Genomic DNA, 16,086 nt, shown 5'->3' with positions numbered 1-16,086 from the left:
CTTTTCAGTGGATGCCTCATCTCCCTTCCCCTCCTTGGTGCTTACACATCTCAGACCCCTTAGCAAAACCCTTGTCGATCACAGTATTGCAGTTCTCTTCATGCCCTGTGGTCCTTGAGCCTTTGGATGAGATCTGCCTTGACTGCGAGATGGGGCTCTGCGGGAAAGCGTGGCTTCCCTCCACCCGCAGCTCTGCCTCTGGCTCTTCAGACAAGTGGTTGGCAGTAATGCAAGGTGGAATTCTTTCCCATAGCTCAGTGACCAGGTTGTGCACAGTTCCATGTGGATTTTTCTATTATTAATGTTACGGTAGTTGTTCTGAAATATAAATTCTGAAAGTACCTATCAAAAAAAAAAAAAAACTTTTTGTTTGTTTTTAATGATTAGACGTGAAAGTGCCTGGGAGTAAGTACTTACCCCAACCACTCACATAGTGGCATTTTCTCACCAATATTCAAAAACAGTTACCCCACTAAGACAGTGCTACACAGAATGCCATTAAAACAGCTATCCTCACACATTAAATAAGCCATTTTGCCTTCATAATTCCACTCTCATTTACCTCCCTGAAATAAGAAACCTGTATGTAGAACAGTCACAGTTGTCTGATAAGATCATTTATCTAAAGGTCTAATGCTTGGGCCAGTTGACATCCTACCTTTTGTTCCGTCCGAAAACGTCCCAGGAGGGCAGGGGTGGCAAGTGGATGACCCGTTGTTATAAAACCCAGGGTTGCAAGGGGGACAATCCTTCTTCTCTCCAGAAGGGGGCAGTCGAATAGCATCTGTGAGATCCTCCCGGCAGATTTTGGGCTCTATCCACTTGTACATTATCTGTGTCTGCAAAAAAAACGCGAGGAAGTCACACAACGTGCTGAATTGACAGCCTGGGGAAAGACAGTGACATAACAGGAGGACTCACGAAAGAAAATCTAAGACATTAGAGATAAAACGAGAGGAAGCCAGCTGCTGGACGAATGATTGCTACTTCCAAATATTTTTTACCCTAAGCCTCACATCACACACGGCACGGTCCTCATCATGAAATCCCTCCATAAAACACAGGTAGCATGACCATCGCCTTTGCTCTTCTATCCGCCCAACCACTTTATTCCAGAACCAACACACGTTTCTGTGCAATGATTTTATCTTTTCATTTGGGGATCTCCACTCCTGTATTCGTTTCTCCAGCAACAGTACATGTCACCACGCCTTGCACACAGTTGTCACAACAGGGAGAGGGTATTTCTCTAAAAGAACAGATCAAGCTTCACATTTCGATCCTGTTAGCTCATAAGTATTGGCACTTGTTCCCTTAGTCTTGTTCAATAACCTGGTGTTAGGCTGTAAGAGTTGCAGCTAAACCTTCCTCCAGAGCCGTCTAGGTCCTGCTCTGAATTTAAGCCTCTCTCTTCCCGAACAGTCTTTTCAAAAAACCCTCTCCTTTTGCTGTTTCGCATGTGCTTTCACTCCCCACACAAAGAAAAATACAAGAAAATAGCTGTCACTCAGACAAACCTGCAAAGTTGCTATTATAAAAGCAGTTTTCTCATTTTGAAACTAAAGATGTCAAATGGGTTCACCATTATAAGACAAAATTGATGTGTCCTGAGAGTGAGGGGTACATACCTGTTTTATATATGTATGTGTGTGTGTGTGTGTGTTTATTTATTCCAAAGGCAGTGTCACAGGGAGGGAGAAATATTTTAACTGCAAATATAAAAGTGAATAAACTTTCATAAATAAGCATAGCTTAAAATGTTTCATTTTTTGATCACTGATGGTATACATATTTTATTTTCATTTTTTATTTGAAAGGCAGAGAGAGAAAGATTGTCCATCAGCTGGTTCCCCCTGCCCTGCCCCCAAATACCACAACAACTAGGACGGGGCCAAGCCAAAACCAGGAGCACAGAACTCAGCCCAGGTCTCCCACGTGGGCTGCAAGCACTCAAGTACTGCAGCCAAGGGTACACACAGTCAGGAAGCTGGCAGAAGCAGAGCAGCCAGCACTCCACTACGGGATGCTGGGATCCCACAAGGTGACTAACAACGTTCCCACATGCTGTCCCCAAAATACAGTTTTTTATAAAGAAGCTAAAAGTTCCATTCACTAGACATATAATCCACTGAAGGTATTCTTTCTCCTTTAAAATAACTTCTCCATCATAAGCCTCCTATTAAGTTGGAGAACCAAAATGAAGAAAATTATCCCTATTTCTACTAACAAGAAATCATGTATGGCCTTTTAAGCCATCAAATTTATTCTTAAATATTCTTGTGGAACAGATTACCCAATCTGAAGCAGGTGTTCAAGAAATGGTTTAAAAGTAGATGTCGCAACAGAAACATAAATAACATTTTTTTCTTTTTACAACTCTCTTTTTCCACAGGCATCATGGCTCATGTCCTGATACACTTTAACCAGCAACTTCACCCCATCTGCCTCTGTTACCACATGAAATAAAGGCAGGTCCAGCTGGGACTTGCTAAATAGCAAAAAAAAAAAAAAAAAATGTAATTAGATACTGGGTAAAGGACTCTAAACTCACTTTAAGACAGGCAATGTCGAATTCAAACAGTCTCAGCAAATGCAATATCATATTTGGAGAATTATAGCTTAATATGTATAGAAAACAAATTTCAAATCCTAGTCCACTCATCAGTTTGCTGATTTATTGTGACATTGATAAAAAATGTATGAACTACTGTATTGTTGAGAACAGCTGGTTGCCATGTGGAGCAGAGGGCGGTACTGACTCGGCCACATGTGATCTTTGCCATCACTTTGGGAGTTACATATTATTATCCTCCAGTTGACAAATGAGAGCTGTTAAACATCCTGCCCCAACGTCATACACAACTTGTAAATGGTAGAACAGCGCCAGTCCAGGAGAGACACTTGAGTAGGATAAAAACGATAAAATATGCAAAACATGATGAGAAACCAGTTGATCACACAAATCTCAATGCAAGAAAACTACATCAGAACATCGGCACCACCTTTAAACATTTAGGCATCAAATGTGAAGCATTCTGTAGTAAAAGTTTTATTTGCAAAGCCTCCTGCTTTACAAGGAAGACTGATTCTCTGCCCCTTCCAAATGGGGACTGATGCTTCAAGTCTGGCTGAGTTGGAAAAAATAATTAATATTAATAACAGCATCAGCCAACTCACAGAGCAGAGGAAAAACCAATAATCAATTCATACTTTGTCAAGTTGAGACAAAACTGGGGATGTTCTGTGACACCAAAACCCTAACAGAGCAGAATTTACCAGATTATAATTATGATTAGAAAACAGCTACAGTAACCACATGTATTTCTATCAAGCATGAAAAAAGTAGGTTTTGCTGGCGCTGTGGCTCACTAGGCTAATCCTCTGCCTGCGGCGCTGCCACACCGGGTTCTAGTCCTGGTCTGGGCACCGGATTCTGTCCCAGTTGCTCCTCTTCCTGTCCAGCTCTCTGCTGTGGCCTGGGAGTGCAGTGGAGGATGGCCCAAGTGCTTGGGCCCTGCACCTGCATGGGAGACCAGGAAGAAGCGCCTGGCTCCTGGCTTTGGATCAGTGTGGTGGGCCGGCCACAGCACGCCGGCCGCAGCAGCCATTGAGGGGTGAACCAACGGTAAAGGAAGACCTTTCTCTCTGTCTCTCTCTCTCACTGTCCACTCTGCCTGTCAAAACAAAAAAAAATGTAGGTTTTAAAAAACACACAGAAGTGCTCACTGGAATTTAAGACTGGAAAGAATGAAATTCTGACACCATTTGCTCCACTCATGCGCAGAATGATTGGTCTCGGTTGGGTTTGTGGTTCAGGCAGGCTCTGTCAGTCTTTCCTGAAACTTTGCCCAGTGCTCCTAGGACCAAAAGCCTTGAGGACGGTGGTGGCTGGGGTGGCAATGCCTGGTAGCATCGTGCACCACAGCAAAGAGCCTGCCTGAGAAGAAAATCAAACTGAATCCAGAGCACCAGCAACCAAGATCAAGAGGAAGCCATAATACAGCAGTGCGCTGCACACTGACCTCCCAGCACCATGAGCCACAGGCTCCTACCCTCTGCCCACTCAGTTTTATGCTGGTTTGAATCCAATTCTTGTAAAGTGCCATTTAAACTCACTGCTAAAGAATTTTATAATTCCCCAAGGTGTGGAAGCAAAACTAAAACTTCATTCTTCTACCGTCAGAAGGAAATACACACATCCCAATCAAGGGTAGCAAAAATTGTCCACTTTTTCCTCTGATAAGCATCAACACACATATGTACACATACATACAACATATACATGATAGACGTGTACATGTGCTGTAATATGTGTCCATACAATATGCACACACGTGCATACACATACATACATGCAGGTTATTTTCCTCTCTAGCACCCAAAATAAAATCTGAAGCCTTTCCTGTTATGTCGCTTACTACCTAACACCACCAACAAAAAAACAAACTCAGCCCTTTGACTTTTTTTAAAAAAGGATTTATTTTATTTATTTGAAAGTCAGAGAAAGGTGGGGTGAGGGGTGAGGAGTGATCTTCCATCTGATGGTTACTCCCCAAATGGCTGCAATGACGAGAGCTGAGCTGATCCAAAGACAGGAGCCAGGAGCTTTCTCTGGGTCCTCCTCGCGGGTGCAGGGGCCCAAGGACGTGAGCCATCTTATACTGCTTCCTCAAGCCATAGCAGAGAGCTGGATCAGAAGCAGAGCAGCCAGGATTCAAACCAGCGCCCATATGGGATGCCGGCACTGCTGACAGTGGCTTTAACCACTATACCACAGCACCAGCCCCAAGCCCCCTGACTTTTTCAAGTAGATTTTAAGACAAACTTGTGGCTATGATAAGCATTTTACAATGATGAACAGCTCAACTGAAAACCAAGTATCTTTTTTATACTCTTAGGGTTTCTCATCCCTTTAAGTACCATAATACCTCAAGAAGACTGTGGGGAAATGAAATTAAAAGGTAAGTTGAGGAGTGAGCAATTAGTCCAACTGTGAAGATGCCCCGTCCACATGAAGTGCCTGGGTTCAAGTCCTGGCCCTGGCTCCTGGCTCCAGCTTCCTGCCAGTCTAGACCCCAACTCAAGTAACCGGGTTCCTGCCCCTCCATGGGATACCTGGACTGAGCTCCTGGCTTCTGACTCCAGGTCCAGCTGTTTCTGGCACTTGGGGAAGGAACCAGTGCATGTGAGTGCTCTCTCTTCCTTTGTCTCTCTGCCTTTCAAATAATTTAATTTAAAACTTGTTAAAGATAAGGTTTTCTTGGTACATAGTTTTAAAATCTTTGGATATGCAATGTCTCCAAAAGGTTCATAGAAACTATGTAGTATAAAAAATATGTAAGGATTTTTTTAAAATTGCACTAAAATGGATACATTTTAATTCCATTTTCCATGAAACATTTGAAGTGTCCTTGTAGTTGCTGAATTTTTTTATTTGGTGGCCAGATCTTCTAAAACTTAGATTCCCTTGGAAATCTCTTTTGCAAATAAATAGGCACTCTTTTTAAAATACATTTATATATGAGAATTTCATATAATTAAATTTTAATTTTGCTCACTTGAGGTGTTATTTGAGCACACCAGATTTTCCTTTTTGTAACTTTTATTTAATAAATACAAATTTCCAAAGTACAGCTATTGGATTACAATGGCTTCCCCCCCCCATAACTTCCCTCCCACCCACAACCACCCATCTCCCATCCCATTCACATCAAGATTCATTTTCAATTATCTTTATATACCGAAGATCAATTTAGTATATATTAAGTAAAGATTTCAACAGTTTGCACCCACACAGAAACACAAAGTGTAAAGTACTGTTTGAGTACTAGTTATAGCATTAATTCACATTGTACAACATTAAGGACAGAGATTCTACATGAGGAGTAAGTGCACAGCGACTCCTGTTGTTGATTTAACAATTGACACTCTTGTTTATGGCATCAGTAATCACCCTAGGCTCTTGTCATGAGTTGCCAAAGCTATGGAAGCCCTTTGAGTTTGCCAACTCCAATCTTATTTAGACAAGGTCATAGTCAAAGTGGAAGTTCTCTCCGCCCTTCAGAGAAAGGTACCACCTTCTTTGATGGCCCATTCTTTCCACTGGGCTCTCACAGAGATCTTTCATTTAGGTTTCTGGTTTGTTTTTGTTTTTGTTTTTTACCAGAGTGTCTTGGCTTTCCATGCCTGAAATATTCTCATGGGCTCTTCAGCCAGATCCGAATGCCTTAAGGGCTGATTCTGAGGCCAGAGTGCTATTTAGGACTTCTGCCATTCTGTGAGTCTGCTGTGTATCCCGCTTCCCATGTTGGATTGTTCTCTCCTTTTTAATTCTATCAGTCAGTATTAGCAGACACTAGTCTTGTCTATGTGATCCCTTTGACTCTTAGTCCTATCATTATGATCAACTGTGAAATGAAACTGATCACTCTGACTAATGAGATGGCATTCATACATGCCACCTTGATTGGATTGAATTGGAATCCCTTGGCATGTTTCTAACTCTACTGTTTGGGGCAAGTCCGATTGAGCATCTGCCAAACTGTACATCCCCTCCATCTCTTATTCCCACTCATATTTAACAGGGATCACTTTTCAGTTAAATTTCAACACCTAAGAATAATTGTGTGTTAATTAAAGAGTTCAACCAATAGTATTAAGTAGAACAAAAAAAAAATACTAAAAGGAATAAAGTATTAAGTTGTTCATTGACAGTCAGGACAAGGGCTGATCAAGTCATTGTTTCTCATAGTGTCCATTTCACTTCAACAGGTTTCCTTTTTGGTGCTCAGATGTCACCGATCAGGGAGAACATTATGATATTTGTCCCTTTGGGACTGGCTTATTTCACTCAGCATGATGTGTTCCAGACTCCTCCATTTTGTTGCAAATGACCAGATTTCATTGTTTTTCTCTGCTGTATTGTATTCTATAGAGTACATATCCCATAATTTCTTTATCCAGTCTACTGTTGATGGGCATTTAGGTTGATTCCAGGTCTTAGCTATTGTGAATGGAGCTGAGATAAACATTAAGGTGCAGACAGCTCTTTTGTTTGCCAATGTAATTTACTTTGGGTAAATTCCAAGGAGTGGGATGGCTGGGTTGTATGGTAGGGTTATATTCAGGTTTCTGAGGAATCTCCAAACTGACTTCCATAGTGGCTTTACGAGTTTACATTCCCACCAAGAGTGGGTTAGTGTCCCTTTTTCCCCACATCCTCGCCAGCATCTGTTGTTGGTAGATTTCTGTATGTGAGCCATTCTAACCGGGGTGAGGTGAAACCTCATTGTGGTTTTGATTTGCATTTCCCTGATTGCTAGTGATCCTGAACATTTTTTCATGTGTCTGTTGGCCATTTGGATTTCTTCTTTTGAAAAATGTCTATTGAGGTCTTGGCCCATCTCTTAAGTGGGGCGTTTGTTTTGTTGTGGTGGAGTTTCTTGATCTCTTTGTAGATTCTGGTTATTAATCCTTTATCTGTTGCATAGTTTGCAAATATTTTTTCCCATTCTGTTGGTTGCCTCTTCACTTTCCTGACTGTTTCTTCTGCAGTACAGAAACTTCTCAATTTGATGCAATCCCAATAGTTAATTTGGCTTTGACTGCCTGTGCCTCCAGGGTCTTTTCCAAGAAATCTTTGCCTGTGCCTATATCTTGCAGGGTTTCTCCAATGTTCTCTAATAATTTGATGATGTTGGGTCATAGATTTAGATCCTGAATCCATGTAGGGTGGATTTTTGTGTAAGGTGTAAGGTAGAGCTTTTTTTTTTTTTTTTTTTTTTTTTTTTTTTTTTTTTTGACAGGCAGAGTGGACAGTGAGATAGAGAGAGAGAGAGAGAGAGAGAGAGAGAGGTATTCCTTTTGCCATTGGTTCACCTTCCAATGGCCACTGCAGCCGGCACGTTGCAGCTGGCGCATCGTGCTGATCCGAAGCCAGGAGCCAGGTACTTCTCCTGGTCTCCCAGGCAGGTGCGGGGCCCAACGACCTGGGCCATTCTCCACTGCACTCCTGGGCCACAGCAGAGAGCTGGCCTGGAAGAGGGGCAACCGGGACAGAATCCGGCGCCCCTACCGGGACTAGAACCCGGTGTGCCGGTGCCACTAGGTGGAGGATTAGCCTATTGAGCCATGGCGCCAGCCAAGGTAGGGCTCTTGCTTCATGCTTCTGCATGTGGAAATCCAGTTTCCACTGGAGAGTGGGCATCCCTGTCTGGTACCAGATCTCAGTGGGAATGCTTCCAACTTTTTCCCATTCAATAGGATGCTGGAAATGGGTTTTTCATAAATTGCTTTGATTGTATTGAGGAATGTTCCTTGTATACCCAATTTGCTTAGAGTTTTCATCATGAAAGGGTGTTGTATTTTATTGAATGCTTTCTCTGCATTTATTGAGATAATCATATGGTTTTTCTTCTGCAGTTTGTTAATGTGGCGTTTCACATTGATTGATTTGCGAACATTGAACCATCCCTGCATACCAGGGATAAATCCCACTTGGTCTGGGTGGATGATCTTTCTGATGTGTTGTTACATTCTAATGGCCAGAATTTTATTGAGGATTTTTGTGTTTATGTTCATCAGGGATATTAGTCTGTAATTTTCTTTCAATGCTGCATCTTTTTGCAGCTTAGGGATTAAGGTGATGCTAGCTTCATAGAAAGAATTTGAGAGGATTCCATCTTTTTCAATTGTTCTGAATAATTTGAGAAGAATTGGAGTTAGTTCTTCTCTAAATGTCTGGTAGAATTTAGCAATAAATCCATCCAGTCCTGGGCTTTTCTTTGTTGGGAGGGCCTTTATTACTGATTCAATTTCTGTCTCCGTTATGGGTCTGTTTAGGTTTTCTATGTCTTCATGGTTCAATTTAGGTAGGTTGCATGTGTCCAGGAACCTATCCATTTCTGATAGATTTCCCTTTTTGCTGGCATACAACTCTTTGTAGTAATTTCTGATGACTCTTTTTATTTCTGTGGTGTCTGTTGTTACATTCCCTTTTTTATCTCTGATTTTATTGATTTGAGTCTTTTCTTTTTTTAGTTAGTTGGGCCAATGGTGTGTCAATTTTGTTTATTTGTTTATTTATTTATTTTGATCAGCTAAGACTTGCTTTTATTTTCAAATTGATGTCTGCCTCCAATTTTGTTTATCTTTTCAAAAAACCAGCTCTTTGGCTGATCTTTTGTAATGTTTTTTTGGATTCAATTCTGTTGATTTCTTCTCTGATTTTAATTATTTCTCTTCTCCTACTAGTTTTGGGTCTGCACACCAGATTTTCTGAATTGTAATTCTGTCATTCTTTCCTCACTGATTCATAATTTTATAGACATATGCTTCAGGTCTAGATGAAATTTATGGTTTGTAAATAAAATGTGGAAAGCCAGTCATCTGACCCATATCCTTCTTTGTATAGTTAGGATACAAATAACTTGTGACATTTGTTCAAGTATCTGGCAAATACCTGACCCTGAACTTCCGATGCTGCGGATGGCTGCAGAAGGGTGCTGGTTAGGTAGATTTTGTCACAGAACTCATTGGCATTGCTATAGTTTGGCGGTCTGTCCTTGCAAACTCACACAGGAGTTCAGGCTGCAAAACCTTATACTAATGGTACTAGAAGGTTAGAACCTCAAATCAGAGGAGCTGGGAAATCATTAGATTAGATAAGCATGTCTCAGCTGAATCTCTGGTGACTTTATTAGGAGACAGGGAGACCACAAAGACATAGACAGACACAAATCCTCCTGGACTTCTGTGATCTGATGCACAGTGCTGCTGGGCGGACTCTAACAGCAAGAATACCACCACCATCACCAAACCAGTGGTGCCTACACAACCTGGAACCATGAGCCCCCAGAGCCAAGAGCTGGAACAAGCCCATTTTCTTAATGAAGTTAGCCTGCAACAGGCCTTTCATTACAGTGACAGAAAAAGACGACGCCTACAGACATTATACTTGCTGATATAGCAAACTACCCAACTGAAAAAAAAATGGCTTTTATATATTTCCACTATAACTCAAACAGGACATTTTTGTGTATCAGATTTCAGCCATTTAAGCTTCAACAATGCCAAATTAATGACTGGTACATAGAAAAAACTGTATTTTGTCTTTCTTATTGAATAAGGCAAGTTTAGCTAAAAAAACATTATTCAGAATTACTTTTCAATCCACTTTAATGTCACTTCTCTTCATCTATTTTCCAAGCAGAAATAGCCCATACTTGGTTGTTATTGTAGTCCCATTGAGACTGACACCTTACTTTACAACTCCTTGTCAATTAACAGCTGTTAAATTACTGTTCTTACTGAAAGTGACAGCTGTACTTCTTATTGCCAGAATTTTCCACTAATTTAAACTCAAATGAACTTGGTCTTAAAAATTCAAAAGAATTTTCCTTTAAAAAAACACAACTTGAAGACCTGAGATGAAACTCAACAGTCAAATAAGTGCAAAAAGTATAAATTAGAACCCAGGGATGCAAAATTAAGAAAAGAAAGTAGTCATTTTACTGATATCTATATGTATTCTCTAAAGTAAGTCAAGAGAGTAAGTGTCTTTATTTCAAAGAAAGAACGGGCCATCAAAGAAGGAGGTACCTTTCTCAAAGATGTAAACATTTCTAAGGAACACTACACTGCAGCCACTTTAGTCCCACCCTGTTTTCACTGACACAGGCTGGCACAGGCCAATTCTTTACAAGAATTGTTGGTCAAGTGCAGAGTGTGTGTGTGTGTTTTCCTTCTGGCCAGGTGTCACTTACCTGGTATTGCATTTTCTAAGCACAATCATGGTGACCTGCCATAGCTCAAGTAGCCTGTGGCTGCGTGACTTTTACCGACAAAGTCTACTGAACAACCCAGTAAGTAAAGAAAAGTTACAAGACACTTCCACACCATGAGTCGCCGTACCCATTTCAAAGCTGTGCTCCCTGATAATATAGCTACAAAAAGTAGCAGAAATTTGTGAAGCACTCACTAAATATCAGGCCCTATATAGGAATTTTACATTGGATCTCTCATATATTCTCATGGCAACCTTATAAATTAGGTACCAGAATCAGTCTCTACAGATTTGGGAAAAAAAAAAAAAAAAAAAGACCTGACGTTCAAGACATCAAATAACCTTCCCAAGGTAGCAGATTTGAAAGTCAAAGTTGGCAAGGCTGGCTTCAGACCCTAAACTCTGAAATGTCCTCTGTATAACGTGCATACATGTGCTGAAATCTCTCATGAACAAGTGACAATTCGCTCAGACTGCGAAGAGAAGTGGGTAAACACAGGACAGAGCTGAGGGAACTCAGCAGTACAGCAGTACATACCTTTCCTTCCTCATCGCATGGAGTATGGATCTGGAAATAGTCTTTTGTGGTGCAGGGGGGCCGCTCCATACACACGCTGGATCCTTCCTCTGCAACACAGAGAGGCAATCTCAGAACGGGGTCGATTGCTCTGTGACACTAAGAAAAAGGCAAAAATCAAAACAACAACAACAAAAAAGCAAACCTGAAAATAAAAACTACCGGAACAATTCAGGAAGAATTAGCCACACCTAGAGAAAATAAAGGCTACGCTTCTATTTTCCCTAGAGCAATAAGCGTTTCCAGGATACAACCCAAGCACACGGCAGATTTTCCCTGAAGACTTCTGAGTTCTGCCATTATCACTGAGCACTGGAAATTTGAAGCATATTCAAAGTTTCTAAGTGCATCTCCAAGTCAACAAATCATCTAAGGGATATTTTTAGATTAATAAAAATATAGCCACAGAAGTTACCTATGCTGTATAAAATAGAAAAAAAAAATTACAGACAAAGGAGAGAGTCGGGCAGAAAGGCACAATAAAATGTTGTGTTTTCCCCATTCAGTATTGATTCACTTCAGCCCTTCAGTGTCCGGCTGACAGCTGCCATCACACCTCATGTGGGATTTCTGGCTCAGAATGGACGCCTGGCCAACATAAATTCAGAGAGAAAAGGACACGAGGGCAAAGTGTCCCACCTGAAAACTGCGAGTCCTCGTCACACCTTATGCATTCGCTGGCTCCTTTCTCCGAATAGGTGTTTCGGGGGCACACTTGGCAGTTGAACGCCCCTGGTTTGTTGCTGAAGGTCCCCGGCTTGCATGGGAAACATTCCGATGTGTAGGCCACCCCTGTGTGGGAGGGCGACCGAGTATCAACAAGCAAATCACCACCCACTTGCGGCCTCCACCCAGAAGGCAGACAGAGGCGTGTGCGGTAAGCTCGGCTCAAGCCCATCATCTGCTTAAGTTGGCACCACGGAAGCATTTTCTGTGTGCAAGGAACTGGGATGTGTGTTGAATTAAACACAGTAAGTACAGGAAACAAACCAGAGACTGAGACGTAACAGAGACACAGAACACGCAGAAACTGAGTTGTCAAGAGACAAGTCCACCAGCTTAAAACGAGGGTAAACCCTAAGGTCCCTCTGCTTCTGTAAGCCTATTCATTTCTGACATCTGTGGCCGCCTGTTCCCATTTTCTCTGCAGCTCACTGGGTCACACGCGTTTGAGAACTCACAGACTAGGGATGCCTTCAAGCATCTTCTAGTTTGTAATTCCAGACTCTGCCAGCAGAGGTCCCAGTGACAAATGAGTCAATGGCACAGGAACAAGCACACTGAAAACATTTAAAGTATAAGCCAAATTTCAACAAATGAGAGTCATTGTTTCTATTAAAAATACCCTTAATGGAGAATGAATAATGCCAGGTTTTACCGGCTGCTTTCCTGGACCAGAAATGACCTAGAGAAGCACAAAAACCCAAGGAAAAAGCCAGTTGCAAGATGTTATTGCTGACTATTATTTTAATGGCTGTCCTGGGGACCAGCTTACCTGAGCAAGCTCCAGGTCTGGCACAATAGACATTTCCCAAAGGAATAATATACAAGGGAGCAATTTATTTTTTAAGACACACAAAAGTGTCATCACAATTACTTTTTCACATGGTTTAAATAACGCAGTGCAAGGGTACAAGGAAAACAAAGAAGCAATCAACTTGTCGGCAAAAAAAGAAAAAAGAAAAAAACTAGGGTCTGCAGACTCACACGGTGCCTAATATATTCACTCCTATCTCATAAGCCCTTGAGACAGCCAAACCAGCACTAATAAGTATTGTAAAAGACTATAAGATTGGAACAGTAACCACTAAATACAGTACCTTCAATTGTGATATTTTTTACCAACACTGGTTTGACTGCCTTGGAACCCATAAGGATGCCTGTGGTTCTCCAATAGAGTATGTTTGTGCCTGATTTCAGCATGACCTATGAAAAGAAACACAGGATACCTGGGTCATGACAGTAAGCCCCGCTGCTCCTAATCTCCAAAACTACTGCCTTGGATACTTTTTTCAATGCAACTAATAAAACGCCCCTAATTCAGAACCAAGAAATTTAAGTACAATTAATTCAGTTCTAAGTTCTACTGAAGCTGACATTTTAAAAAAAGTTCTCCAATCTGCAAAATATAGTAATAAAAGGAGACAAAAATCTTCAAGAGTGAACAAAAAGACAAAATGATTGAAAAAAAGTCTTCAAAGTGGAACAAGAAGAGAAAATGATTTTAAGAGAATCTGCATGAAATCTTGGTTTATATTTTAAAGGATGAAAGTCATTCATCACACTTGCATGTTTATAGGCTGTGGTTTTCATAAATAGATATTTGAGCTCTGAAAACAAAAAGGCAATATAAATGAATCTCCTTCTTTTTAAAGTTATTCAATAAATAACACTGCAATAGCAGTAAGAGAAATAGAACTGTTCTTATAGGATAACTCAATTGAATTCACTGATTCCAGACCTTAAATGATACTATGTCTAGCATTTGCTTCCTTTGCCACTAGAATATTTGCCTAACTCTAAATCGAACTAACTTTCTGATCAATTTTATGCTGATGGAGTTAAATGAACCAATTTTTAGGAGTTCTTTGATTTCACACTGTCACCTTTCTTCCTTTATGCAGTCCATGGCTGATCAGCTTCAAGTTGTATAAAATTAAAATCTACCCAACTACTTCATCATGCCAGAGATTCAGAGTAGTATATCATCAAGTAGTGCATTAACCACACTCCCTTGGTATTAAGTCTTTATAATCGAAGAAGACAGATTTGTTGTCAAGGGTTATTTGTAATTTCAAAGCCCATGTGACTGGGTAATTGGATAACTGTAGTGTAAGTGGTACTAATATTACTATCAGGTATACAGAGTTTTAAAAATACTCTGGAAGGGTACATTGTGTCAATCATCATAGGATGAGACACTTGCTATGCCCACACAGGCAGTAATGAAAAAACCACTTATGAAAACAGCTCAGCAATGGTCACTTAAACAGACCTTAACCAACATTGCAGCCACCACAGTAGGTCCTTGCCATACATCATCTCACTCAAAGCAGCAAGACCATTCCCATCTCTCAAATGAAAAATCAGATGCAAAGAGATTGCTTAAAGAAACACAACTATAAACCAGAGCTCGATTTTACATCCATGTCTCACTCGAAGGAACAGTGCCTCAATGAATGCATCGTGTTACCTAACAATCACCACCAAGCATTTAAAGAGACGTCCTGTGCAGAAGTAAGTAGTGCCTTTACTTGACATGGTCAGAGAAGGAGGAATCTCGACCAACAGGTAGCAAAGAAACAGGAGGAGGTTGAGGCTCCAAACATGGATGAATTTTGCAATAATCAGAACTGTCCAGCATCACAGATAGCATGAGATCCAACAAAAGACATTCAAAAGTCACTGGTTAGGGCAATGCACACAAAGTCTCATGAAAGGAGCTCGAGGCCTTCCAATGACAGAGTCAGTGATGCCATCCCATGTGACAGGCACAGCTGTAAGCAGCACACTGAAACATTTTGGGCATCAGTTCTGAATAGCCATTTCTCCTGTCGTTGCTCCTTTGAAGGGAGGCAAAGCTGGAGTGTGATGGGAAAGGGAAGGAAAAGGGACCTAAGGAGAAAGAGAAAGGTAGCAAAAAACAACCAAAAAGAAAACTTAGCAGCAATTTCTTCCTTCACTGAAAATTATCTAAATTTATAGAAAATCTCAGTCCTTGTTTTCTTGAAATGAACTTCTACATGGGCCGGCACAGCGGGTTAATCCTCTGCCTACAGCGTTGGCATCTCATATGGGCACCAGTTCCAGTCCTGGCTGCTCCATTTCTGATCCAGCTCTCTGGTATGGCCTGGGAAAGCAGTAGAAGATGGTCCAAGTCCTTGGGCCTCTGCATCCATGTGGGAGACCCGGATGAAGCTCCTGGCTCCTAGCTTCAGGTCAGTGCAGCTCTGGCTGTTGCAGCCACTAGGGGAGTAAACCAGCGGAAGGAAGACCTCTCTGCCTCTCTCTCCCTCTCACTGTCTGTAACTCTACCTCTCAAATAAATAAATAAAATATTTTTAAAAAATGAACTTCTACAAAGGGTTAGGAGAAGAATGGGGTTGATGGGAAAGAAGGAAAAACAAAAAGTGACTTACGGAATGGGAGCCCCATTCTCCATTGTCTGTGAGTTTTACCCACTTGTCAGTGGTGGTGTCCATCTCCTGGCACTGATCATTTTGAATCTGGGAATTAAACACAAGAGTCTCAGTTAAGTTTCTTGAACAACAGCTTTAGTTAAACTACGTACCCAGCACAGGCTACAAGAACCTCTTTCAATACATACTCAACAATGGCGATAAGCCAAATAAATACACCAAGGCCTCTGGAGGCTAAGCAACAGCTGAATATGGGTGAGTGGTTCTCAGTGAGCTGCCTCTTTACTGTAACAGAAAGGTTAGTCTGAGAGCCGCTGTCTGGAGAAGAGTCTGAACCATCAACATCAACAATGCACAAGAAGGAGAGGAAAACATCACAAAAAAATCTACCCAACTTACCAAACATCTTAACAGCCTACATTCATCATGCAGGCCCAATAAAACAAATGTGAACAAAGTTGATTTTTACATTATTTGAGACATGTACAACTGTTAATTAATTAATTCAGAAAGCCAGATTTGTTTTCAATTCCAGAAGATGAAATCCAAATGTAGATGTGTCTACAGCAGAAGTCAAAGTCCAAGCT

General features: G+C 41.1%; 1 protein-coding gene across 1 annotated transcript in view; it reads right to left on the bottom strand.

The window, feature by feature from the left end:
- ELAPOR2 (endosome-lysosome associated apoptosis and autophagy regulator family member 2) overlaps window positions 1-16,086 on the bottom strand; it is a 192,671-nt gene that overhangs the window by 58,589 nt on the left and 117,996 nt on the right. The window contains exons 5-9 of the mRNA XM_062179066.1: window positions 15,500-15,586; window positions 13,181-13,286; window positions 12,000-12,152; window positions 11,322-11,410; window positions 659-839 (exon numbers count right to left, since the gene is read on the bottom strand). Coding sequence (XP_062035050.1) covers window positions 659-839; window positions 11,322-11,410; window positions 12,000-12,152; window positions 13,181-13,286; window positions 15,500-15,586 — 616 coding nt within the window. The remainder of the gene's footprint in view (window positions 1-658; window positions 840-11,321; window positions 11,411-11,999; window positions 12,153-13,180; window positions 13,287-15,499; window positions 15,587-16,086) is intronic.

Source organism: Lepus europaeus, chromosome 20 (assembly GCF_033115175.1).
Source record: "Lepus europaeus isolate LE1 chromosome 20, mLepTim1.pri, whole genome shotgun sequence".
Lineage (NCBI taxonomy): Eukaryota > Metazoa > Chordata > Mammalia > Lagomorpha > Leporidae > Lepus > Lepus europaeus.
This window is presented reverse-complemented; position numbering and strand designations above follow the sequence as displayed.